At 49.4% G+C, this 26,606-nt stretch overlaps 1 protein-coding gene across 24 annotated transcripts in view; it reads right to left on the bottom strand.

The window, feature by feature from the left end:
- LOC149327674 (uncharacterized) overlaps positions 1-2,106 on the bottom strand; it is an 83,263-nt gene extending 81,157 nt beyond the window's left edge. For 18 of the 24 annotated variants that reach the window (XM_089564138.1, XM_089564122.1, XM_089564118.1 and 15 more), the window contains exon 1: positions 1,974-2,106. In XM_089564138.1, the coding sequence (XP_089420264.1) occupies positions 1,974-1,997 (24 nt within the window). In that variant the 5' untranslated portion in view covers positions 1,998-2,106. The remainder of the gene's footprint in view (positions 1-1,973) is intronic. The other 6 variants (XM_089564130.1, XM_089564126.1, XM_089564121.1 and 3 more) reach the window with 2 other exon arrangements.
- Positions 2,107-26,606: the final 24,500 nt, after the last annotated feature.

Genomic DNA, 26,606 nt, shown 5'->3' with positions numbered 1-26,606 from the left:
GTAAAGGGTCATGACATGGTCTACCAACAAATTGTGCTTTTACGTTCGAGCTACTAGCCACAGTTTTAATCTGTGCACTTTAAGAAAGTAGGGCTCTATGCAAGCACTTGAGCTAGAAATTGTAATTTGAAGTTATTGGCCCCTCCCTCAACGGCCATTTCCAAACAGCCTCACTCGTTTGGTACAAAAATGAACCCACTCGAGTGGCAGCTGGAGAGCACTTACACATCGCATACTGTGTGTGCACGGCTCTCCGATGCCATCTTGAATGTCTCTGGTTATCTCAGGCCACGAATGGCAGCTTACCAATGTCCCTCAAGAGAAAAGTATAATACAGCTGTATCTTACCCCAATACTCACCCATGGGGCAGAAAAGTGGAGGCTAACACAGAGGGTTCAGCTTAGGTCAAGGACAACGCAGCAAGTTATGGAAAGGAAAATTATAGGTTTAACGTTAAGAGATCAGAAGCAGGCGGAGTGAGTGAGGGAACAAACGCGGGTTAATGACATCCTAGTCGAAATCAAGAGGAAGAAGTGGGCTTGGGCAGGAAATGTAATGCGAAGGCAAGGTAACCGCTGGTCCGTAAGGGTAACGGAGTGGATTCCAAGAGAAGGCAAGCATAGCAGGGGACGGCAGAAAGATAGGTGGGCGGATGAGATTAAGAAATCTGCGGGAATACGGTGGCGAAGGACAGGGCGGCTAATTGGAGAGAGATGGGAGAGCCCTTTGACCTGCAGTGGACGTAGTCAGGCTGATGATGGTGATGAATTCTCTCCATATTAAAATTTTTTACGTCAGCAACCTAGCACTCGGTATAAATACAGAGCAAGAAAAGTAGGAGAAGGTAACAAAAACCAAAGATTAGCTACTACAATCTAGAAAGGAAATCTCTTTCCCCATATCAGTGCAAGGGACACAGTGATCTGCCTTGGCAATGCAGTGAGCTTCCATGTTCACAGATCATGGCGTCAGTGAGCCGTCCCTTGCACTGACTGGGAAAGATTTCCTTCCTAGATTTTAAAAGCTAATCGTTAGTTCTTGTTTCTTTGTCTTGCTTTTCTGACTACATGTTCATACTGCGTGTTTCAGTAAGCACTTTTGTTGACAGTAGGCGCTTGTGTGTGCCTTCAATTGTCTCGTCCCGTTTTTTTGCACTGTCCTCCCACCACAGTGCCCCACAACGCAGCTGGAAATCAAACCTGTGGCCCAAACACTTTTGGCCAAACCTGCTCGCGTTTATGCAAATGTATACGAGAAGAAAACAATAAACACAAAAGAGAACAGAAACCAAGGAGAGGTAATGAACTCGCATTATTCTCAACATCACACATACACAGAATAAGAAAATATACTGCCAAACCACCTAGCATAGTTATACTATGCTAAAAGAGTTTAAACTAACAAGTGCTTTAATGTACTGGTCACTAGAAACACCTGCGGTGAGATGAAAGTAACGACATCAGACGGAAGACTTGGCAACCATGAAACACTAGTTTAGTGCACTAGCAGGGAATGTTTAAAATGCTAGCTTTTTTGCACTTTCGCCCACTCCTGCATTTAATCACCAGCGCAGACCGTTGGGGTCATTCACGCACCGCTGAAGAGCGCGCACAAAGAGACTCAACACAAGAGGCAAGCGAAGAAATCTTTTTGGTGAGCACGTAAACTGCGCATGCGCCAACAAACAAAAAAAAGGAAGCAGGATTCTTGAGATAAGTTGGAGGTGTCAACAAAATTTAACAAAAAAAAGTGCACAGGCGATCATACTATGTGATGGGCCGTCTTTGAACTCCAGAGAAGTCGCTTTCTGGGCCCGGAAGGCGCCCGCTAAAGTAGTTCAAACGACATTTTTCGGTCCGACGGATCTCAAACTCGCCGTGGTTAAAAGCAGCGCGTACTATGAGCGCGAGACGACGGTTTCCCAAAAGCGTGTTCTCAATGCGCTCACATGCTCTGCTAGAAACCAGCGCACCTTAGTCAGCGTTGAGGTGGCCATCTCCGGAGGCTACCCTGCTGGGCGTGCACGCAAATCACACATCGCTGCTGTACAGGCGACTTCGGGCAACGAGAACTACATTCCCGCGTCCGTTTTCCAAGTTTGCGCATCTGGCCTACAGGAGACACCGCAGTTTCGTATACAAGAAAAAATTTTTTTGTGTGTTGTGTTGGGTTTAATGGCGCATAAGCGGCTAAGGGTGCGCCAATAAGGTTTAGAAAAACTGGTTTAGCAAAGTTTGAAAACAATGTGTATAAAAACGGTGGTGTAAAGGGCCTAAAAGTTACTTTTACTACCTAGTTGATAAAAGACAAGCATTTTCGAAATGGCTGTTTGCAGAAGCTCTTAAAAGTTGGTTAACCTCAGTGGACATCCTTGGCTTGGCAAGGATCTCGAGGCTCCCTTATCATAGAGTTTCTTACTATTACCTAGAGGGAAAGCTGGCGGCGCTGCACTTCAGCCACCATGGACGCCCAAAGCATCATGGGGCGGTGAGCTACTTGTTGCGAGACAGTCGTAGTTTTTCGGGAACATGGAGTGGCACTACTAAAATTTTTCATTCCGAAAACGCTGTTCGTGTGTGCGCAGACGACTTTCGCGCGAACGCAGTGGGCAAAACCCATAGTAGTGAAAACGCGACGACACACGACGCCAATAAAAGGTTTCACTTTTCCCAAATGCCATTAAAAAACCTCTTATAGTATTTAAGCGACAACATCTTTTTTGAAAACATATTTACTTTTAAAAGTGCGCCTGTTAAGTACGAAATATTAGTTTCTATAGTGTTCATTACTAGGCCAATAGGAGAGCGAGTTGTCTCTAATTTTGGGCAAACTTTGCACTTAAATGCTTTTCTGCTCGTTTGTTGCAATCATTAGACAAGATATTGAATATTAGGACGTTTGTAGTTATCAAACAGCTTTATTTTTCTATTATATTTTGGCCAAAAGTTGCAGTTCCGCAACAAGTAGCTCACCGCCCCATGATGCTTTGAGCGCCCATGGTGGCTGAAGTGGTCTCGAGGGGTCGCCATGCAAACTCCCATAGACGGGCCAACGTTTTTAGATCCCTAAAAACGTTGAGACGGGCTGCCAGCTTTCCCTCTAGGTAATAGTAAGAAACTGTATGGAATATATATCCGTGAGTCTTCGGCGGCGGCCGGCGTTATGGCCGGCCATGGAGGAAGGAAATGGCCGGCGTTATTGCGACCGCGGGTGGAAATAACATGGAAATAACGAAAAGCCGGCCCAAAGCGTTATTTTCACCCATGGATTGCCTTGGCTTTGTTTATTGTTGTCGGACGGGATTTGAGCCGCCGTTTTTGCATCGTTTGCTTGTTTGATCAGCCTCCGTCAACGCGTGGACGTGTGATGGTTGCGCTTGGATTTTAGGCGGTGTGGTAAAGTCATGCAGGCGTTTTGCATCATTCTCACCGTGTATATGTGACCTTGGCTTTTGCGTGGCGCGCTGTGATCGCTTGATTCGTTGTGAAAGGATTCTTGTGCGGTTGCGTTGTTTGGGTGCTTGCGCTTGTGCAGTGCCTTGAAAGACGCTCCAGCTTTCTCCGGAAAATCTTGTGTAGCGGCCTTTATTGGCAAGCGATGACTGGTTGTTAAGGCCGGTTAGAGCGGGCAAGGGCAGGTCCGGTCCCGGAACAGTTGATGCTTTTGCCGCGCGTCGGTTCTGCTGCTTCAGCTGCCGATCGTCTTCCTCTTTGCACTTGTTATAATTAATCGACATAAATACGCTTTCATTTCGCGTAATTTATGGGTTGGGCGAGTAGGCATATGTGCGCTCATTCGTTTCGAGCATTCAACCTGATTTGCGCAGAGGATATATGCTAGGGTGCCTCGATGCCAGCGCCGCTTTTCAGGGTGGGGACACCCTTTGTACTACCCTGCGCCGCCTCTCGGCGCCATGTTGGTTCTTTCCCGCCGGCCGTCGACCTGAGCGGACGTGCGTGCGTGCGGTCTGTTTTACTATAGTGCCTAGAATATACTGGCTAGTGTGCCGAGGGCGCGCGCTCGCGTGGCCGCCGCGGTGATGCCTTCCCGAAGCCACCGTAGGGTGGCGCTGCCAGTCGCTAAGGTGCCACCGCGCAGAGTTCGCGGCATTGGCCCGGCGTTGGAAACTAACCATGCGGTGCGCTTTTCGCTACGCAGCCCATCTTTCTCCGTGCTTTGAGAGCACTTTTGTTCAAAACCTTTCTCGACGGAAGATAAACTCAACGGCCTAACACTGTCCGTAGAAAATCATCAACCGAGATAGCGCCGCGAGACCGACGATGCGTTGTACAAGTACTGTGGTTGTACCGATTTACTACCAGATCCAATCCGTAAAATTTTTATTCTTTTCACCGTACACTGAACACGCTGTACACTGTACAGCGTCACTGTACAGAACCCGGGCCCTGAAGTGAAAAAGAAAGGTAAATTAAATGCCGAATATCCAGCGAGAGGCCCAGCTTAGCAACTTGAAACAAACACCGAAGGCTGACAGCTGCGGCCACAGTATCCCCGAAAACTCTCCGATCCGGATTCGTTGCTGATACATGGGAAATTTCGATCACGATTTTACTCGATCCGAATTCAGTTGACTGCGATCCGCGCATCTCAACCGCGACCGTAGGCTGTTGCGCGTACTGTCATGCTGTCATGCTCAACCAGCAGTATCCGGATGGCTGGACCTCGCAGCGGCGACCATTCTTAAATCGCGATAAAAAAATTTTCACCCCAAACGGATCGATAGCGATCGGAAGCGCCCGTGTGACACTGGTATTAGGAAATAGCATCCATAGCTTTTGCAAAGGTTATGACCCAAGGGATTTCAGTTCTACAGTCCAGTGCTACACTTCTGGACATGTTATGCCGATGTTTTTTTGCAGTTCAACCGCGCGTACTGGAATTTTGATATATCAGTCAGACAATATTTAATAGCGTCGTGTATGTGCAAAAAAAATCACAGGGGCTCTTTCCCAACATTGCATCTGTTTGCGATGATCGTATGTAATGAACACATGCAGCCTGAAGAGGGCTCGTGCATTTCATTTGGAAGTTAGAACTCGCTTGATACAGAAGTAGTTTTTATGCAGGTATCTGCGAATTTTCGTTCCATCTTTTAAGGGAAGAAAAGGCAAGAACGAAAACAAAAAAGTGATCCTATCAGTGATTCTCTTCTACAAAGGGCTACAATATACTGCAAACTGTAAAGCTACAGCCATAATAAACAGGTAAAAATAACTGGTCACTGCTAAAAGTTTGTACAAAGTAAGCAAGGCACTGAATTATTTATTAACTGAACAAAATATCTGAAGTTGGTCGTTGGAGAGACCGTTCATCAATAGTTATAAAGAGAAGTGCCTAGAAACAGTACACAGCCATACCATTTAAGCAAGGCACTTTACATATACAGAAAGGAAAACACTGTATTGATATTAGCAAACTAGTTGCAGTGTCTGAACTTCAACAATTTTTTTCGTTGCCTTTGTGCCTCTCTGTCTTTGTTTAGCCCTTTAACATAAAACGTTATTCCTAGCAAAACATAAAACAACAATCCACAGCCTGGTTGCTGCCTCGTGTTCGGGGCAACCAAGTTTTTGCAAGGCCACTGAACTGAAGCAACTCAAGCACGATTAGTCGCTGCAACTTTCACTTCATTTGCTCAAATCACAGAGCAAACAAAACCAAAGAAACGCGCATACGCAAGCTAAACACAGTGCACAACACAAGGCTTGGCTGGGCAACTGCAGCAATCCAGCACCTTTACGACAGGAAGCGCCCTCTGGCGGCGAAAATTGGAAGGCAGCGCTGGCGCTGCCACCTCCTCCCATGCGGAGACCCCTCCGCTCGAGACACTAGCCAGTATTCTAGGCACTATAGTTTTACTGTCCTCGTGGAGTTGTGGAGCGATAGCTCGCGTTTTGTGTACCGCCTTGTGAAGTGTTTGCTTGTTCAAAGAACATGACTGGCTGTTGTGTCCCTCTGTGCACTGGATCGAGCGCGAAAGGGCAACGGGTATTTCGTTTCCCCCGCAACTCTGAACGAAGGAAGAAATGGGCAGCGCAAGTAAAACGCGACAACTGGGCACCGACGGACACAACGAAAATATGCGAGGTATGAAGGATGGCGCTGCGATCGCCGAGGTGAGCGGACGCGTTCACATCGGCTCTGTCTTCTACAGATGTTTTCGCAGCGATTTCAACAGCATTTTACCGCCAATATTTCACCAACGGATCCGTGAAGTCGAGAGGCATCGACGGATACCCAGTTTTGAGGTGGGCCACCATTCTTCTCAGAGATATTGAATTATCTGCATTCCGACCACGCCGTAGCTTCGCTGGGCCTCGGCGCGTTCGCCAGACGCTAGGCCTAGCGGGCGCAACAGCTGCGCGCCGCTGACGAACGCGGCGCCAAGTGTACGGACTGTTTTGAACGAAGCGGCACAAGCCGACGAACGTCACTCAAGAATGAACGTGCAAGTGATGGGGGAAGACATTTCCGCCGAAGAAATTACCGAAGAAGCCGGATGGAAGACCGCCGGAGAGCGGCGTTCGAAAACCCGAGACCGCGGTACGAATTCGACGCACGACATCGATGCAAGAACGAACGCGCATGGCACCAGCCAGCAAGGTACGAAACCCAAGAATGTCAAAGGAAAGGTTATTAAAGCGGGACGCATGCCCAGACTACCGAAGGAGGAAATCAAAATCGTGGTTCGACCACAAGGCGGTCTCGACATCGTTAAGGTCGGCGCCCCGACGGTCACCGCCGCAATCTTCGCAGCCGCTGGCATAACGGGAGACGAAGGTGCAGAAGACACGGTCTGTCCCAACTCACACCAGAACATCGTCGTCGTCAGCACAGCGAAACGAACGAACGCGGACCGCTATGCCAAAATACGGCAAATTGACATCCAAGGAAAATCACATGCAGTCAACGCGTATGAAACGGCACCCGATAATACAACCAAGGGAGTGATTCATGGCATCCCCATTGCGCACGGACCCCAGGCACTGGACGAGAACATCGTAAACCCGAGAAACCCACTTGCACTGGCGGCCAAACGCATAGGCACTACGACCACGGTCGTTATTGCCTTTGACGGACTCAAGGTGCCCAACGTCGTCAGGTACGGCGCAACACTCGTCCGTTGCACGTTGTATCGCAAGCAAATTGACATCTGTTACACGTGCGGACGCCTCGGCCACCGTATGGACGTTTGCCCAAATCCCGCCAACCGCATATGCAGGGGATGCGGAGACCGCGACCCCGACAAGGGACACCAGTGCTCGCCCAAGTGTAACCTGTGCGGCGGCGCTCACATGACGGCCGACAAGGGCTGCAAGGCAAGGTACAAGACTCCGTACGTGATTCGCAGGCGACGATGGGAACGCCAAAACGCAAATGCCCAACTAACGCAGCAAGACTTCCCGCCCTTCCAGCCGCCCAGACTGAGATCAACGTCGAGTTCGCGTGACGGATCCCGCTCCCGCAGCCGGCAAAGGGACAGCCGCGATCAGAAAACATCGAGATCCAGGACACCAACTCCCGGAGACAAGGTGAGCTGGGCGGATACTGTCCGGGGCACCGCGCGGGAGGGGGTCGTAACAGCGCCTGTAGTCCCAGGGCAAAATCAGCAAAATCACAAAGCCGATAATGGCATTTTAGAGGCGCTCAGGAAAGAGAACGCAGAAATACGAAAAGAGAACGCGGTAATGCGCGAACTAGTGCAAAAGCTCATGCTGGAGGTGCAAGAACTCAGACGCGAGCACGCCGTGGTGGAACAAAACAAACAAATCGCACAACAGCAGGCGCCAACGAGCGTTCCGGACGCGAACGCGCCCGCCCCGAAGAAACGCGCGCTACAACAACAGCACGAGGGTGGTTTCGAGACCCAGGTTCCAGCCGAAATTACAGACATCAAGACAATGCTGTGCACAATGCAAAGTACCATTGAGACCCTTCACGCAACAGTCCTCGGGCTAGCAAACAGGACCACTAACCTCGAAGGAAACATGCAGATAATAATGAATCACTCCGTATTCACGCAACACGGACACGTGCCGGCTAGCTGTGATGTGGGACCGAGCCACCATCAAGGGCAGGCGGACAACTCGCTTCAGCATCAACATGGCCAATGATAAAGGGATAGTAATATGGCAGTGGAACTGCCGTGGCTTCGCCGGCAAAAAGGCGGTTCTACAGCAACACATCCGGCACGCAACACGTAAACCGGACGTAATATTACTACAAGAAACACTCACCAATGCGGCTACTTTGACTGGCTACAAAACGCATGACAGCAAAATCAAGGGGAGGGGTGTATGCACGCTCGTTAGGAAGCGTCTCACATTCGTTGAACACGAACTAAGTGGCGTCCAGATGGAACACGCTTTCATCGAACTGATACCCACCAAGCAGAGGAAACAAAGTATATTCATATTGAACGTTTACAGCAGCCCGTCAAAACACCGCCAACGCTTCCGTGCGCTGTTTCAGAAGACGCTGAAGATTGCCGGGTCCCGGACGCTGATTGCAGGGGGCGATTTCAACGCGGCAGACACAGCATGGGGTTACGGATACAGCACGACCAAGGGAAGACAACTCGGACAAGATGCGCATGAACTCGACTTCATGTTACTTACGGACCCGGCGCACCCGACAAGAATCGGTAACTCTACTACCAGAGACACGACCCCGGACCTTACGTTCGCCCGAAATACCGGGACGACGGCCACCACGTGGAAAAACACGTCGACCGACCTTGGGAGCGACCACATGATCGTCGAAATATACGTCCAGACGCCAGACAAGGCGCAGGGCAGTAAGCGAAAGTTCCAATGGACCGACTGGGAAGACTTCAGAAAGAAACGAGACCAAAAAGAATCTGCAGGTGATACAATCACGGACATCGAAGCCTGGACCCGCTCGCTGGTTGCAGACGCCAAAGCGTCAACCAAGACCGTCGAAACTGAGGTTGAAACTGACAAGATGGACAGCCGCCTGGCGCATCTCATCGAGGCGAAGAATTCGATCCTGGCCAGGTGGAAGGGCCAGAGACTCAATCGGAGACTTAGAAAGAAAATAGCTGAGATCAACCGCAACATCGAGGAGCACTGCCGAACGCTCAACCGCCAGCAATGGGACGAGTTATGCAATGCAGTCGATGGACAACTGCACAACGGGAAATCGTGGAACCTGCTCAGGTATCTGTTGGACGAAACGAAGACCAAATCCCACCAGAGTGACTGCCTCGCACGTCTATTACACAGGGAGCTCGAGAAGTACGGTGAAGATGCAGTGACCGACCAGTTACTAGCCAAGTACTTGCCGCACACGTCGACTGCACAACACGGCCCTTATGATGGGGATCCGAATGTAGAATTGGATAAGGACTTTAGTGCAGAAGAGATCAGGACGGCGCTGCACAACCTACACAGCAGATCGGCGCCAGGCCCTGACGGTGTGTCGAATCGCGCCCTGAAGAATCTTGACGACAAATCCGTGGAACAGTTAACGGCATTTATCAATGACTGCTGGCAGCGCGGCACCCTCCCGCAACAATGGAAAACTGCGAAAATGATACTAATCCCGAAACCCGGAAAAGCACCGAGCCTCGAAAACCTTCGCCCCATATCGCTGACGTCCTGCGTCGGCAAGACCATGGAGCACGCATTGCTTAACCGCTGGCAAGCCCACTTAGAGCACAAAGGGGCATACCCACCATCCATCATAGGATTTCGCCCACAATTGTCCACGCAGGACGCAATGATACAACTGAAGCACCACGTTCTTGATGGCAAGACGAGAGGCACCAAAGCAATTCTCGGCCTCGACCTTGAAAGCGCGTTCGATAGAATCGCGCACTCGGCGATCTTACACCAGATATCGCGGCATAACCTTGGTGTACGCACGTACAACTACGTTAAAGATTTCTTGACAGACAGGCGAGCTGTTTTAGTGGCAGGGGACCTCCAGCTAGAAGAGCAAACGCTGGGGAGCACCGGCACCCCGCAGGGCTCCGTCATCTCGCCCACGCTCTTCAACCTGGTCATGATCGGCCTAGCAGAAAAGCTACAAGAACTGAAAGACGTCCGGCACACAATATACGCCGACGATATAACCCTTTGGGTGCACAAAGGCAGCGACGGTCACATCGAAACGGCACTGCAACTAGCAATCGAGACAATAGAGGAATACCTAGAGGGTACGGGTTTACGATGTTCGCCGAAAAAGTCAGAACTCCTACTCTACCGCCCCACGCAGAGGGGCAGACCACCCGGGAGTGGTCGGAATGCGGCAACGACAAAGCGCGAGTACGAAGAGATCAGACTACGTACGAGAAACGGAGCAACCATCCCGATAGTACACACAATTAGGGTCCTCGGCATGATAATCGAGGCCAACGGCGTCAACGGCGAAACGATCACTAAATTAAAGCACAAGACAGCTAACGCCATGCGAATCCTCAAGAGGGTCACTAGCAGAAGAAACGGAATGAGGGAGGAGAGTCTCACACGACTCATACACTCTTTCGTCATTAGCCATATTGCGTACGTTGCGGCATTCCACAACTGGTACAAGGGAGAAGAAGCCAAGATCAATGTCCTCATTCGCAGGGTGTACAAGATAGCACTGGGTCTACCCGAGTCTACCAGCACGCATCGCTTGCTCCAGCTCGGACTTCACAACACGCTTAGCGAAATCGCCGAGGCGCAGCGCACTTCACAACTGGAAAGATTAACGGGAACGACAGCAGGCCGCCAGATCATGGAAAGTCTCGGCATCCGTTACCACGTACAACAAGGCCAGAAAGTCGCCATTCCAAACGCGATCAGACAAACGCTAAGAGTCGACCCGATTCCACGAAACGTCCACCCGGAACACAACCGGGGAAGAAGAGTGGCCAGGGCCAGAGCTCTCCTGCACAGCCATGGAGACGATACGGGGACAAGGTTTGTTGACGCCGCGGAATACGCAGAACGCTCGCGATTCGCGGTTGCGGTCGTCGATTCGTGTGGCAAAACGCGCATAACGTCAAGTGTAGCGTGCGAACGCGCAGAAGAGGCGGAGGAAGCGGCGGTGGCACTCGCCCTCACGGATCCGACGTGCACCGTGGTTCTCTGCGACTCGCGTCAGACGGTTAGAAACTTCGCCAAAGGATGGATCTCACAGAGAGCGGCCCAAGTCCTGAGGAACCGGCAAGTCCAGCAGGAGGTAGAATTCCAAACCAGAATTCAATGGTTCCCGGCGCACATGGGAGAAGTATCGAGGACGTATCGCAACCGCAACGAGACGGCACACGCCAAGGCGCGCGAGCTCGCGAACCGCGCCGGCGACCGTCGTCCGTGGAATAGCACCAAAGACTGCTTGACCAGCTACAACGAAATTACCAAGGCCCTCTGCCTGGCCCGCCGAACCTTCCCTCCGCCCAGCGACAAGCTGGACAGGGCGCACGCGGTGACCCTCAGACAACTGCAGACGCTCACGTACCCCAACCCGGAACTATACCACAGGCTTTACCCCGGTACATACCCGACAAATATATGCAAGGTCTGCAACGCCAATGTAGCCACTTTAACTCACATGCTCTGGGACTGTACCAAAAACCTTCACGGTGCTAATTCCGGAACCCTCCCGCCGCGGTTGGCCGCTGCCTTGCGCAGCCCCAGCCTCGGGGACCAACTCTGGGCCGTCCAGCAGGCCCGCGAGGCGACGGCGAGGCAGCGCCTCGACGTCCCCACGTGGGAGACCTAAGGCCCCGTCGGCGAAAGCTCTGCAGGACTATGAATAAAGTTGTTACCAACCAAAAGGTAGATGATTTTGTGACACAGCGTTAAGATTGCGTCCCTTTGTATTCATTTTCATAAAGAAGCAGAATGTAATCTTGGCGTGCCTTTTGTATTAATAAGGCGGCAGTATGGTGTGATCGGTTTGACTTGTTGCAACGGCGAGCTTTTTTTTCTAGCTAGAAGTGTCGGGGAACTTGAGAACTTGTTTCTTTGATGAGTTCGTTTGGTCGTTTGTAAAGACATTAGTAGTTTATTTGTTCGACACGGGTGTGCGTGAACCAAGTGCATTACGATTCTATTCTGCTTGTCGGCTCGTCGTTCAGTGATATACTGTGGTTGGTTTTTCATTGTTACAGCTCCACTTCGATCAGGATCAATTTGAATTGAATCGTCAGGATGGACGACGGCTGCTCAAGTGGAATGCCTTGCCTACTCTCTTCGATTTCAGGCGTACGTAAATCTGAATATTTTTTAGCTTTTGACGCGTGAAATTTCTAAACGGTGCAGTCATATTTTAAGTGCTTTTTCCTTTCTTCTCTTATCAATTCTGTACATGGTTCGTGTGCAAATTTATTGCTTTTCTTTTCCCCCGACTGCACTCGTTTAAGGCTTCTTTGAGCATGTAATGTGCATATTTAACAAGCAAAAGACGTTTAACAAGACTTACAAGCTAGTTGAGCAGTGCAAGCGTATATTCATTTTGTTTTCAAGTATTTGTTGCTCTAATTGTTAGCAGGCTTTTTTCTCAAAGTTGCTGTTTTTTTTTCACCATGAATTTATATGTCCTGAGACAGCACAAACTGCGTACAAGCTTTGAAGCTTCGGCTAGGTTGTTTTTAGAAATGTTTGACAATGCATAGATGGTTTGGTTTGGTAATGGGCTTTAACATTCCAAAGCGACTCCGGCTATAAGGGACATAGATACTTATGATCAGTATATTATGTTTTGTCAGCTTCCCCAGGAGCACAACCATATCGAGGCAAAATGAAATGCGCTGTGTGGTATTGCATGCTTTGAGAGATGAAACTTCATTGCAGAGATCTGATACTTCTTTGCGGAAAGAAATGTTTCTTCGTAGCATGCTAATGCAGAAGTCTGCTCAAGCATTTGCTGCATAGCAGCTGCAACTTTGTTAAGCAACAAAAAGCAATAAAGCGCTCGTGTTTGTCCTTCTCTTGTGTCGTCTTTCATTGCGCTATTTTTCCAATTCGTAAAACTTTATATGGACATTAAAAATAACATTTTCTTTGTGCGCGGACAAATCGTTAGGGACGTTGCCATTTGTATACCTGATATTTACATTTCAGAGAAGTTTCCAGCTCACTCTAATACTTTTGTCGCATTTTCATGATTTTTTTATTTTTAATTTTTCAGCTCGGCCCAGCCATGGAAAGCCTCCATGTCCACGGACACTGCCAACAGCCCCTGTCATCGAACAAAGTCCACCTCTTTCACAAGGGGATTGTGAGGAAAGTAATCACTCCTCCGACATTACTGAGCACAACAAGAATGTGAAAAAATCCAGTGATATCTTTTCTCTGCAACCAAGCAAGTTGATTAAGAAGTTGCAGGACTTGCAAAAAAAGAATACTGCACTCAATGAGCGGCTGTTACGTTCCAGAAAGAAACTAAAGAAAGAGGCAAAACAAAGAAAGCGTCTTCAAGACAACATGTCTGCTTTGACTTCCAATCTGAAGTTTCTCAATGAAGACCAGAAGTCTGCCTTGCACAAAAGAAACAGAAAGGGATGCGTGTGGAGTGCCGAGACTGTGAAAAAGGCTCTCCAGCTTAAGTTTGCCTGCGGCTCAACGGGCTATGATGTGTTGTTAGAGCAGGGAAACCCTTTGCCCTCTAGAAGAACTCTTTGTAGGCGTCTTCAACATCTCTCATTTCAGCCTGGTGTCCTTAAAGAGATATTCGACATCATGGAAACAAAGGTTGCGGCTATGGCAGACATTGAAAAAGACTGTGTTCTTTTTATGGACGAAATGGAAATAAGGAAGGGACTTGAACTCGACCGTGGCAGTGACACATTTCTTGGAACAACGACACTTCCAGAGAGTGACCAACCTGCTAACCATGCACTTGTGTTTATGGTGGGTGGGATGAACACCCGATGGAAGCAAGTGATCGCCTACCACTTTACTGGGGCATATGTTTCCGGAGACACACTGAAAGACTTCGTGTTCCACTTGATTCATCTGTGCACACAAATATCACTGCGTGTGTTGTGTGTAACCTGTGATATGGGTTCGTCTAACCGTGCCATGTGGCGGGCTTTGAATCTCTCCAGTTCACGACATTCAGTGACTGTGTGCAGTGTACCACACCCATGTGATGAACAAAAGGAACTTCACTTCATGCCAGACCCTGCGCATGTTCTAAAAAACATAAGGGGACACCTTGTGCGTAAGGATGTCATGCGCCTCAATGATGACATTGTATCCGAACATGGATTACCAAGTGCCGATGTTTCCGTACAGCATGTTGAACGTGTAATTGATCTGCAGCGAGATTCCCAGCTACAGGTGGCCTCGAACCTTACTGATGTTCACATATCAAATGGCCACTTCACGAAAATGAAAGTTGGCATTGCCGTGCAGTTTTTTCGAGAAGTACCACCAGCTATTCGGTTCTGGATTGAAAAAAAAGAGCTTCCTCCTGAAGCAGAAACGACAGCATGGTTTTTCGACCTTATCTTCAAATGGTACACGCTCATGACAGCGCGCCATCCTGTAGTTGCTTTGAGCCATCTCCATGAAGCAAAATACAAGCAAGCCATTTCAACTCTGACTCTTGCTTCTGATGTGATCAGGGGTCTCCACATTGGCGTCAAGGGTGTATGGAAGCCATGCCAGACCGGCGTCGTGATGTCAACGGATGTGATAATGAAACTGCATGCTGTTCTGATCAACGAGCATAGGTACACATTCGTGCTGACTGGAAGGCTTGCTCAAGACTGCCTTGAGAACCTGTTCTCAGTTGTACGAATGATGAGTCCCGTACCGAGTGCATATGATCTGAAAAACGCACTGAGAATAGTGTCGGTTAGTCAATTCCTCAAGGTACCGAAGACGTCAGGATATGAAATCGATGATAGTACCTACCTTGTTGATTTGCTTTCAGCAGAAATTAAACAAGTGCAAAGCATCACCCAGTCTGAAGAGAGTGATGAGAGAACAGACTTCAATCTCGACTTAGAGGAAGTATCTTCTCTTGAGGAAGATGTGCTTGCCCACTTGGCAGGCTTCTTGTTAATGCCAATTGTCCGCAGTGTGGAACACTGCTCTGTGTGCATGTCCATGCTAGTGGCTACAGAACCTGGACAGGAACATCACCTTACTCAACTAAAAGAATATGTCCAAGGTGGCAGAAATTTAATTTATGCCAGCAGACAAGTGCTGGACTTTGTCTTTCAGTGTGAGAGTGCTTTCAAGTCCTTCGCTGAAGCTGAAGACCTAACCCGTCTGAGAACGCCTTTGAAAACACTGAAAGAAATTATTGCAAAACATATAACCTTTCCAGAAAACCCATGTTGTCTCCACAAAGATGGGATTAGAAAACTTCTGGAGCGCTTTGTCTCCACTCGGCTTCGCATATATCTACGATGGCTTAACACTCCAGAGAAACCAGCCGAGTGTTACGCTAGCAAGACTGTGGCAGGTACGAGCCTACAATAAGGCAAGCAATGAATATTGTAAATAAATTTTGTTTGATTGCTGGAAAATGTTCTTAGTCATTTTTCCTCTTCAAGAGGCACTTGAACTGCTGTCGGTCTACTCATGCAACATTTCATTTTTCTTCTAGTTACACAAATAGGATTAGAAATTCATAACAAAATTATTATTACAAGTGCTGCGAACTCAAAACTCCATCCAAGTGTAATAAAAATTGTAATAATAATTCCAGTGATGTTTGTGGGAAGCGTACGAGTGAAAAAAGTGTATAAAAAAGGGGGTAACCACGCAAGAAAATATTGCCACCTTCAGGTTGCGATACACGGGACGTGTGTCGCACACCCTCTTTGGAAACGAACTGTTTATGTAAGCAGACTGCTAACCAGACGGCAGAGAAGAAAATTTACATTTACATCACGGTGCTATTGGCTTTACACGCCCGCCTCCTGGTCTCTGACCGATAGCTAACCTGCCGCCGCAACACACCCGGCGCATTCGAAAGAACCAAGATGGCGCCGAAAGGAGTGGGTGTCTCCACCCTGAAAAGCGGCGCTGGCATCGAGGCACCCTAATATATGCCAGACGTACCCGCCGTCTGATATCCCAGTGTTGCCATACTGTAGTGTTGCCAGACTTGCGCGACTCCCAGTGTTGCCAGGCTATAAGGTTGCCAGATTGTGAACTAAAACCCAGTGTGGCCAGACTATTTGTTCCGTCTCCCTTTAACATTCTCCTCCGCCTACAGCTACGCTGTCGCGCCGGAACCGCCCAGCTCGTTAGAGCAGCCTTGCCCGGAGTGGCCGCCGCCTGTTCGCCAAGCGAAAGAGCACGTCCGCGGCGGTTACGAAATTGTTTTTTTAGTGACTTGTCGAGCAGACGGGTACCACAGACGAAATCTGCCGATGCGTGGCCCCAGTGAGCGTATTAAGACGAGACAAATGCGTGATTTTGTTGAAATAAGCGTGCTATGCTCAAATTCACTTGTCGAGCAGACGGGTACACCAGACGAAATCTGCCGATGCGTGGCCCCAGTGAGCGTATTAAGACGAGAGAAACGCGCGATTTTCTTGAAATAAGCGTGCTATATGCTCAAATTCACTTGTCGAGCAGACGGGTACGACAGACGAAATCTGCCGATGCGTGGCCCCAGTGAGCGTATTAAGACAAGAGAAACGCGCGATTTTGTTGAAATAAGCGTGCTATGCTCAAATTCACTTGTCGAGCAGACGGGTACACCAGACGAAATCTGCCGATGCGTGGCCCCAGTGATCGTATTAAGACAAGAGAAACGCGCGATTTTCTTGAAATAAGCGTGCTATATGCTCAAATTCACTTGTCGAGCAGACGGGTACGACAGACGAAATCTGCCGATGCGTGGCCCCAGTGAGCGTATTAAGACGAGAGAAACGCGCGATTTTGTTGAAATAAGCGTGCTATGCTCAAATTCACTTGTCGAGCAGACGGGTACACCAGACGAAATCTGCCGATGCGTGGCCCCAGTGATCGTATTAAGACGAGAGAAACGCGTGATTTTGTTGAAATAAGCGTGCTAAGCTCAAATTCACTTGTCGAGCAGACGGGTACGACAGACGAAATCTGCCGATGCGTGGCGCCAGTGAGCGTATTAAACGAGAGAAATGCGTGATTTTGTTGAAATCAACTTCTCTGTTTTTCCGCATCTTTCCTTGCTAATAGCAATAACACTAGATTCTCTGAACAAAACAATATGTTTCTACCAAAAGTGAGTACAAATTATGGAAAACAAACTGCTTTTTTCTCCGCCATCAAAATCTGGAATTCATTACCACTAGCAATCAAATCCGCACGTTCGCAGTCCGCTTTCTACACTTTACTAAAAAAACATCTCTCATCAACCCATTCAGCTTCATGCCATGCTTAAGTTTGCCTTAATCTTATTTTCTGTTCCCCACTCTGACAGCGAACGGTCATATTGTTACTCATCTGGAACCTCTTTTTTTTCCTCCGCCTATGTTTTATATCTGCATTTATTCAATGCCCATTGCTATCCGATGTCTTTTTGTGTTCTTTCTCTTGCTCTTATGCTTTGCTGTTTTATGGCATTTTTGTTAAATTATGCCCGCTAACTATTGCATAACTTATTCATTGGCGCAAATTACACTAATAGGTTTTAACTTAATTGTATACTTTTGTTCCATCTCCCCTGCCAAACTTGTGCACTTTTCTTATGTATTCCTGATGGGAGGTTCCCCAGACAGTTTTCACTTTGGGACCTCTTACTGTACTAACTTTTTTATGAAACTTACAACTCATTTGTATTTCGTTTTAATAAACCTTTAAAATCTGCGCGAAAAAAAAAACCGTTCAAGAGGCGACATGTGCAGTCATGGCACATCCGGTTCACAAAGGCGGCGACGAATAGGACTCCAGGAACGCTTCCCTCGTCGTGCGTTAGTGCACTGCGCCACGGGCTAACAAAGGCAGAGCGAAGGCAGCACCCCGCTGCTGCTGGCACACTGCTGCGCTTCTTGCGGCAGTACAGTATATCTCACAACAATCACCTCAAAAATGGGCTGTTTTCTGTGATTCAAAAGCTGCCCTACAATGTCTTCAATCTGCCTTGAGACATAGCGACCATGAGCAACTTACAGCGGAGATACGATATCTGCACCACCAGGCAATCGAACAAGATCATGAAATCATCTTCCAGTGGGTACCAGGCCATAGCGGCATTGTTGGTAACGCCTTAGCTGACGATGCTGCTCGATCGGCTCACGAGACAACCAACACTGTCCGCATACCACTGACAAGAGCTGACGCAGCAAGGCACCTTCAACTGCTCGCCCGAAACCTGACTGTAACGTCGTGGTCTGCCCCTGGAGGTTGGACACCCCGCTCGCATCACTTCAACCTCTTGCTCCAACATCACATACCATTCGGCCTCCCCCGCGGTGATACTACGCTGTTGTGCCGCCTGTGGCTGGGAGTGGCGTTCACAAACGCCTATTCCCATCTGATCACAATGGCTGACTCTCCTGCGTGTGACCAGTGCGGTTGTGACGAAACGATCAGCCACCTCCTCTGTGACTGCCCTCGTTTTGAGCGAGAGCGCGGTGTCCTAAGTGTTTCTCTGCTCCGCTTGGACTCGCATCCTTTAACAGAGTCTAACGTTCTCGGGCCTTGGACTCAACCTTCCAGACAACGGAAAGCGGTGAAAGCGCTCCTGACTTTCTTAAAAGACTCGGGGTTGCATTCCCGCCTATAATCTTTAAGTTTTCAGTGCGCGCCCTCTGTCCCTGTGACATGGTGGTCGCTGGACACTTAGAAAACTCATTTCCTTGCCGCTCTTTTTCCTTTTTTCCCCTTTGTTCCCCTCCCCAAGTGTAGGGTAGCCAACTGGGCATCGCCTGGTTAACCTCCCTGCCTTTCCGTCCTTTTCTCTCTCTCTCTCTCTGTAGTCACCCCTGAAGAAGGGACCAAGTTGGTCCCGAAACGGTGGGCAAAAAAGTAAAAATATTGGTTGGCGTCAGTTTCCTCTCAACTATCTCAAAAACCCATCAAGACGGACTTCGGTCGAAGATGTTTTCATTCCTACAATTACTGTTCTGAATGCGGCTTTCAACGCAGCACGAGCTGCAGAGCATTCTTAACTGCCAGAAGAAAAAAATATCTAGCCACTACGAAGTGACTGGGCAATAATAGGATGCGCGCACATGAAGTAATTATTTCTGCAAGGCTGCTTCTGACGACGCCCGAATTTCGCACTTTTTTCGAAGCTCACCAAGCACAGCCTACAATTTCGTTGTTATCAGTTATTCAGTTCAACACTGCCTACCCCAATTAAAAGTGTCAATGTTGCGTGAATCTGAGCACGCGTCGTTGGTACCTGTAAGCTAGACGCCTACGGCGCCAGTAGGTTCCTTCCCCCTCTCGACGGTAACTACCGTGTCCATCGGAAGTCTAGAGGGGTTAGGAATGGTGACAGCGCGTCGCGCGCTTCGGACGCTCTCCAAGGCCGCGGGAAACGGGGACCAAGGGGCCGACGACCGTTTCCTATTAAAAAGAGATTAGCTCTCAAGTGGGTGGGGGTCAGTAAGGTCGGCGACTTCTGAAAACCCGGACTGTCTAGCTAAGCAGCGGACATTACTGGCGCCTCTAGAGTCGTGTTCTGGCGAGCACTGGCCGCCGCCCACTTGTACCTACAGTGCCACTCCAGCAGTATTGATTGAAATTGCGCGAGAGCAGACTTAATAAAGCTCCGCCCAATTATCGACGGTATTAAAACCAGCTGCAAACAAAGAAGAGGAGCGCGCCGAGTCCCAATCTCGGCCGCTTTTCTACAGCCCTTTTTCAAACCGCCTTTTTTTTTAACCGCCGTTTTCTCCTGTTGCCTTTATTTTTGTTTCCGTCTTCAAGAAACTAGTTTTGCTTCTCAAGAAGTTTGGAGTTGCTGCCCCAACCGGCAACGTGTCGCCGGACGAGTAGACGAAGGCGCGAAGCAGTGGCGGTCCGAAGGGCGGAGGGGGCGCTCGCCCCCCCCCCCCCCCCCCCTTCCCCAAAAGCCTTTGCATATCTTCCCGAACGTCCGTTTTCGGGCTCTCACAGGGCGAGATGTGATTTTTGACGTAAATCAGCAAACCTTTTTCGTCTGTGATGTGTCCAGTAGTCCCCTACCTTGTACGTTCAACGTGTTAGCGGCAGTTTTATTCCACACAATTCTAAAATTCGTGGTTATTGTCGAGGCATCGGGGCCCTGCCATGCCCCGCTGTTGTCTTGCCTTGGCGCCGGCGCGGCGACGACGGCGGTGCCATTCACATGCGGTTGCGGTGGCCAGCAACCTCGTCGGGGCGACGTGGAGCCACTCATTCATGTCTTTATCCCACCGTGGGCGAGCAGGCCGGCTTGACTTCCCGCTTGCTCTTCGCTAGGTAGTGCACGCGTGGCATGCACACTACCTCGGAGTGTACGAGGCCGGGCGCCCCACCCCGGCCGCTCGTGCAGTGTGCCACGCGCGCGATTAGTTAAGAGACAGGACGCTACGTACAATTTGTCGTTTTCTGTAAACGATTGTGCACAGTGGCCGCTCGCGCGCTCTTGCTTTCGGACAGAGCCCGGACATTTGCGCGCGAGCGGCGCGAACTTGATTACTTTTTGTATTTTATAAATAGCATACAAAGCTCTACCCTGTCCTTCTCCTCGCTATATTTTCCCTTTCACCTCCGCCGGCTGCAGCTCGCGTGCTTACGATACTAGATTGCAACTGACGCGGCCGGCAACCTTCTTTTCCTTCGCCTTTTTTTATTTTTTCTTTAAAATAAACCGCTACCACCTATCCCACCATGAGACGCAGCGACGCCAGCGTGGGGATCGTCCCTTCGGTTGGCTTCACAAGACGCACCGCCCAGCCGCCTTGTCGGAGGTGACCAAGGGCGGAACAAAGCCCCTTCCCCGAACTGAGTAATGAGGGCCGCCAATCGCACTCGTGAAATGCCCGGACAGGTGCATTGACCTTGCTAGACCCACCGTGGCGGAATGTCTCATCCGACGACCTGTTTCTCCCTGGCATCGAAATGAATATTGCTCACGTAGCCGTTAACATTCAAGGCAAGAGTTATGGTATAACATTTATATCGTTCATCATTTAATTTTCAAAAAAAAAAACGCGCAAAAGTTGTACAAATAAAATGTAGATAAAAAAATGTGTCTTTTTTTTTATATACGGAAGTTCGTCCGCACCCCCTAAAACCAATCTCTGGGACCGCCACTGGCGCGGGTGGTGGTGGTGAAAACATTTATTACGAATGAGCAGGAGATATGTTTGGATCAGCCCGTAAGGGACCGATCCTTACAAACACTAGGTGGAGGTCCCTAGTATGGGACCCGCGAAGTGCCCTTCGAACTGCTAACCACATGCATAGACGAGCCGGCCATTCCGACGACGATCCGGAGGAGAAACTTAACTGGCGCCGTGACCAGGAGGATCAGAGTTTCAAGTTAACTGGTGCCGTGACCAGGATGAGTATGACCAGTGTTTCAAGTTAACACGCTTATTTCACCAAAATCACGCGTTTCTCTCGTCTTAATACGCTCACTGGGGCCACGCATCGGCAGATTTCGTCTGTTGTACCCGTCTGCTCGACAAGTGAATTTGAGCATAGCACGCTTATTTCACCAAAATCACGCGTTTCTCTCGTCTTAATACGCTCACTGGGGCCACGCATCGGCAGATTTCGTCTGTTGTACCCGTCTGCTCGACAAGTGAATTTGAGCATAGCACGCTTATTTCAACAAAATCACGCGTTTCTCTCGTCTTAATACGCTCACTGGGGCCACGCAACGGCAGATTTCGTCTGTTGTACCCGTCTGCTCGACAAGTGAATTTGAGCATAGCACGCTTATTTCAACAAAATCACGCGTTTCTCTCGTCTTAATACGCTCACTGGGGCCACGCATCGGCAGATTTCGTCTGTTGTACCCGTCTGCTGGACAAGTGAATTTGAGCATAGCACGCTTATTTCAACAAAATCACGCGTTTCTCTCGTCTTAATACGCTCACTGGGGCCACGCATCGGCAGATTTCGTCTGTTGTACCCGTCTGCTCGACAAGTGAATTTGAGCATAGCACGCTTATTTCAACAAAATCACGCGTTTCTCTCGTCTTAATACGCTCACTGGGGCCACGCATCGGCAGATTTCGTCTGTTGTACCCGTCTGCTCGACAAGTGAATTTGAGCATAGCACACTTATTTCAACAAAATCACGCGTTTCTCTCGTCTTAATACGCTCACTGGGGCCACGCATCGGCAGATTTCGTCTGTTGTACCCGTCTGCTCGACAAGTGAATTTGAGCATAGCACGCTTATTTCAACAAAATCACGCGTTTCTCTCGTCTTAATACGCTCACTGGGGCCACGCATCGGCAGATTTCGTCTGTTGTACCCGTCTGCTCGACAAGTGAATTTGAGCATAGCACGCTTATTTCAACAAAATCACGCGTTTCTCTCGTCTTAATACGCTCACTGGGGCCACGCATCGGCAGATTTCGTCTGTTGTACCCGTCTGCTCGACAAGTGAATTTGAGCATAGCACACTTATTTCAACAAAATCACGCGTTTCTCTCGTCTTAATACGCTCACTGGGGCCACGCATCGGCAGATTTCGTCTGGTGTACCCGTCTGCTCGACAAGTGAATTTGAGCATAGCACGCTTATTTCAACAAAATCACGCGTTTCTCTCGTCTTAATACGCTCACTGGGGCCACGCATCGGCAGATTTCGTCTGGTGTACCCGTCTGCTCGACAAGTGAATTTGAGCATAGCACGCTTATTTCAACAAAATCACGCGTTTCTCTCGTCTTAATACGCTCACTGGGGCCACGCATCGGCAGATTTCGTCTGGTGTACCCGTCTGCTCGACAAGTGAATTTGAGCATAGCACGCTTATTTCAAGAAAATCGCGCGTTTCTCTCGTCTTAATACGCTCACTGGGGCCACGCATCGGCAGATTTCGTCTGGTGTACCCGTCTGCTCGACAAGTGAATTTGAGCATAGCACGCTTATTTCAACAAAATCACGCATTTCTCTCGTCTTAATACGCTCACTGGGGCCACGCATCGGCAGATTTCGTCTGGTGTACCCGTCTGCTCGACAAGTGAATTTGAGCATAGCACGCTTATTTCAACAAAATCACGCATTTGCCTCGTCTTAATACGCTCACTGGGGCCACGCATCGGCAGATTTCGTCTGGTGTACCCGTCTGCTCGACAAGTGAATTTGAGCATAGCACGCTTATTTCAACAAAATCACGCATTTGCCTCGTCTTAATACGCTCACTGGGGCCACGCATCGGCAGATTTCGTCTGGTGTACCCGTCTGCTCGACAAGTGAATTTGAGCATAGCACGCTTATTTCAACAAAATCACGCGTTTCTCTCGTCTTAATACGCTCACTGGGGCCACGCATCGGCAGATTTCGTCTGTTGTACCCGTCTGCTGGACAAGTGAATTTGAGCATAGCACGCTTATTTCAACAAAATCACGCGTTTCTCTCGTCTTAATACGCTCACTGGGGCCACGCATCGGCAGATTTCGTCTGTTGTACCCGTCTGCTCGACAAGTGAATTTGAGCATAGCACGCTTATTTCAACAAAATCACGCGTTTCTCTCGTCTTAATACGCTCACTGGGGCCACGCATCGGCAGATTTCGTCTGTTGTACCCGTCTGCTCGACAAGTGAATTTGAGCATAGCACACTTATTTCAACAAAATCACGCGTTTCTCTCGTCTTAATACGCTCACTGGGGCCACGCATCGGCAGATTTCGTCTGTTGTACCCGTCTGCTCGACAAGTGAATTTGAGCATAGCACGCTTATTTCAACAAAATCACGCGTTTCTCTCGTCTTAATACGCTCACTGGGGCCACGCATCGGCAGATTTCGTCTGTTGTACCCGTCTGCTCGACAAGTGAATTTGAGCATAGCACGCTTATTTCAACAAAATCACGCGTTTCTCTCGTCTTAATACGCTCACTGGGGCCACGCATCGGCAGATTTCGTCTGTTGTACCCGTCTGCTCGACAAGTGAATTTGAGCATAGCACACTTATTTCAACAAAATCACGCGTTTCTCTCGTCTTAATACGCTCACTGGGGCCACGCATCGGCAGATTTCGTCTGGTGTACCCGTCTGCTCGACAAGTGAATTTGAGCATAGCACGCTTATTTCAACAAAATCACGCGTTTCTCTCGTCTTAATACGCTCACTGGGGCCACGCATCGGCAGATTTCGTCTGGTGTACCCGTCTGCTCGACAAGTGAATTTGAGCATAGCACGCTTATTTCAACAAAATCACGCGTTTCTCTCGTCTTAATACGCTCACTGGGGCCACGCATCGGCAGATTTCGTCTGGTGTACCCGTCTGCTCGACAAGTGAATTTGAGCATAGCACGCTTATTTCAAGAAAATCGCGCGTTTCTCTCGTCTTAATACGCTCACTGGGGCCACGCATCGGCAGATTTCGTCTGGTGTACCCGTCTGCTCGACAAGTGAATTTGAGCATAGCACGCTTATTTCAACAAAATCACGCATTTCTCTCGTCTTAATACGCTCACTGGGGCCACGCATCGGCAGATTTCGTCTGGTGTACCCGTCTGCTCGACAAGTGAATTTGAGCATAGCACGCTTATTTCAACAAAATCACGCATTTGCCTCGTCTTAATACGCTCACTGGGGCCACGCATCGGCATATTTCGTCTGGTGTACCCGTCTGCTCGACAAGTGAATTTGAGCATAGCACGCTTATTTCAACAAAATCACGCATTTGCCTCGTCTTAATACGCTCACTGGGGCCACGCATCGGCAGATTTCGTCTGGTGTACCCGTCTGCTCGACAAGTGAATTTGAGCATAGCACGCTTATTTCAACAAAATCACGCATTTCTCTCGTCTTAATACGCTCACTGGGGCCACGCATCGGCAGATTTCGTCTGGTGTACCCGTCTGCTCGACAAGTGAATTTGAGCATAGCACGCTTATTTCAACAAAATCACGCATTTGTCTCGTCTTAATACGCTCACTGGGGCCACGCATCGGCAGATTTCGTCTGGTGTACCCGTCTGCTCGACAAGTGAATTTGAGCATAGCACGCTTATTTCAACAAAATCACGCATTTCTCTCGTCTTAATACGCTCACTGGGGCCACGCATCGGCAGATTTCGTCTGGTGTACCCGTCTGCTCGACAAGTGAATTTGAGCATAGCACGCTTATTTCAACAAAATCACGCATTTGTCTCGTCTTAATACGCTCACTGGGGCCACGCATCGGCAGATTTCGTCTGTGGTACCCGTCTGCTCGACAAGTCACTAAAAAAACAATTTCGTAACCGCCGCGGACGTGCTCTTTCGCTTGGCGAACAGGCGGCGGCCACTCCGGGCAAGGCTGCTCTTACGAGCTGGGCTAGAGTTACTGTATATGCTACCAAAGGTAGCAGAGTTGCGCGTCTGTTTGATAAACGCCGCTCGCGACTCCATTGGTAGAGCGCCATCACGTGGTGTCCAAGCAACCGTGTACTGCGGAGAAGACGACGCTCGATGGGCAAAATCGTTCACTTTCGGTTCTGAACCGGTTTTACCAGTGTCGAGTGCACCCCCGCCACCTCTGTCCCCGATTCGAGACGCCCCGCAGCCTTGCTTCTCCCTGTGAGAGCCTCCTCGGTACGGTGCATGTTTTGCCCATCCGGCCAGAAAGTTCCAGGGTGTCGAACCGGAACTGAACCCGAACCCGAAACCGGAACCGAACCCGAATTTTCGCCCGGAACCGGAACCGAACCGAACCCATAATTTTTTCGCCATCTTGGAACTGAACCCGAACCGGAACGATTCAAAGGAACCGTTCCGAACCGGTTCGGGACCCGGTTCAGCCCCAGTTTTTTTGCATTCCGGCATACGTCTTGTTTTCCGACAAAATGAGATGATCTATGGCACCCACCCGTGGCTGTCTGCGCTGGGAAGTGAGAAAATTGTACCCAGTATATGCGACAGCAAACTTACAGGAGATGTGGTGCCTGGGAAGAAGCCTAATTGACCCTTCTGTAATGTGCTACCGCCAATTCTAAACACTTGTAGAGTACGGTCCACTGTTGAAGGGAACATGCGATTGCGTGGCCTCCGCGCTTCGCGTAGCGCTGCCGCCGAGAAGTTGTGGGAATTGTCGGCACAAGACGCATGCGCAGTAAGCATGACGGCTGGTCACTCCGCGCCTGATGCCGCCTATTCTCGCCGCATCCACAGGGCTTCCTGAAGCGCAGAGCACACGCGATCGCATGTTCCCTTTAACAATGGACCATACTGTACGTCAGGTTTATGTGAAATCTTGAGTCAGTATTCCTCCCCTTTTACATATTTGCGTAAATCTTTAATCGAATTGTTAGGACTGCTCTAACTCAATAAAGTACTACTGCCGTCGCGGTGGCTCAGTGGTTATGGTGCTCGGCTGCTGACCCGAAAGACGCGGGTTCGATCCCGGCCGTGGCGGTTGAATTTCTTTGGAGGAGAAATTCTAGAGGCCCGTGTACTGTGCGATGTCAGTGCTCGTTAAAGAACCCCAGGTGGTCGAAATTTCCGGAGCCCTCCACTGAGGCGTCTCTCAAAGCCTTAGTCGCTTTGG

The sequence above is a fragment of the Amblyomma mixtum genome, chromosome 10 (genome assembly GCF_055824585.1).
Source record: "Amblyomma mixtum isolate Tamu chromosome 10, ASM5582458v1, whole genome shotgun sequence".
NCBI classification, from domain to species: Eukaryota; Metazoa; Arthropoda; class Arachnida; order Ixodida; family Ixodidae; genus Amblyomma; species Amblyomma mixtum.
This window is presented reverse-complemented; position numbering and strand designations above follow the sequence as displayed.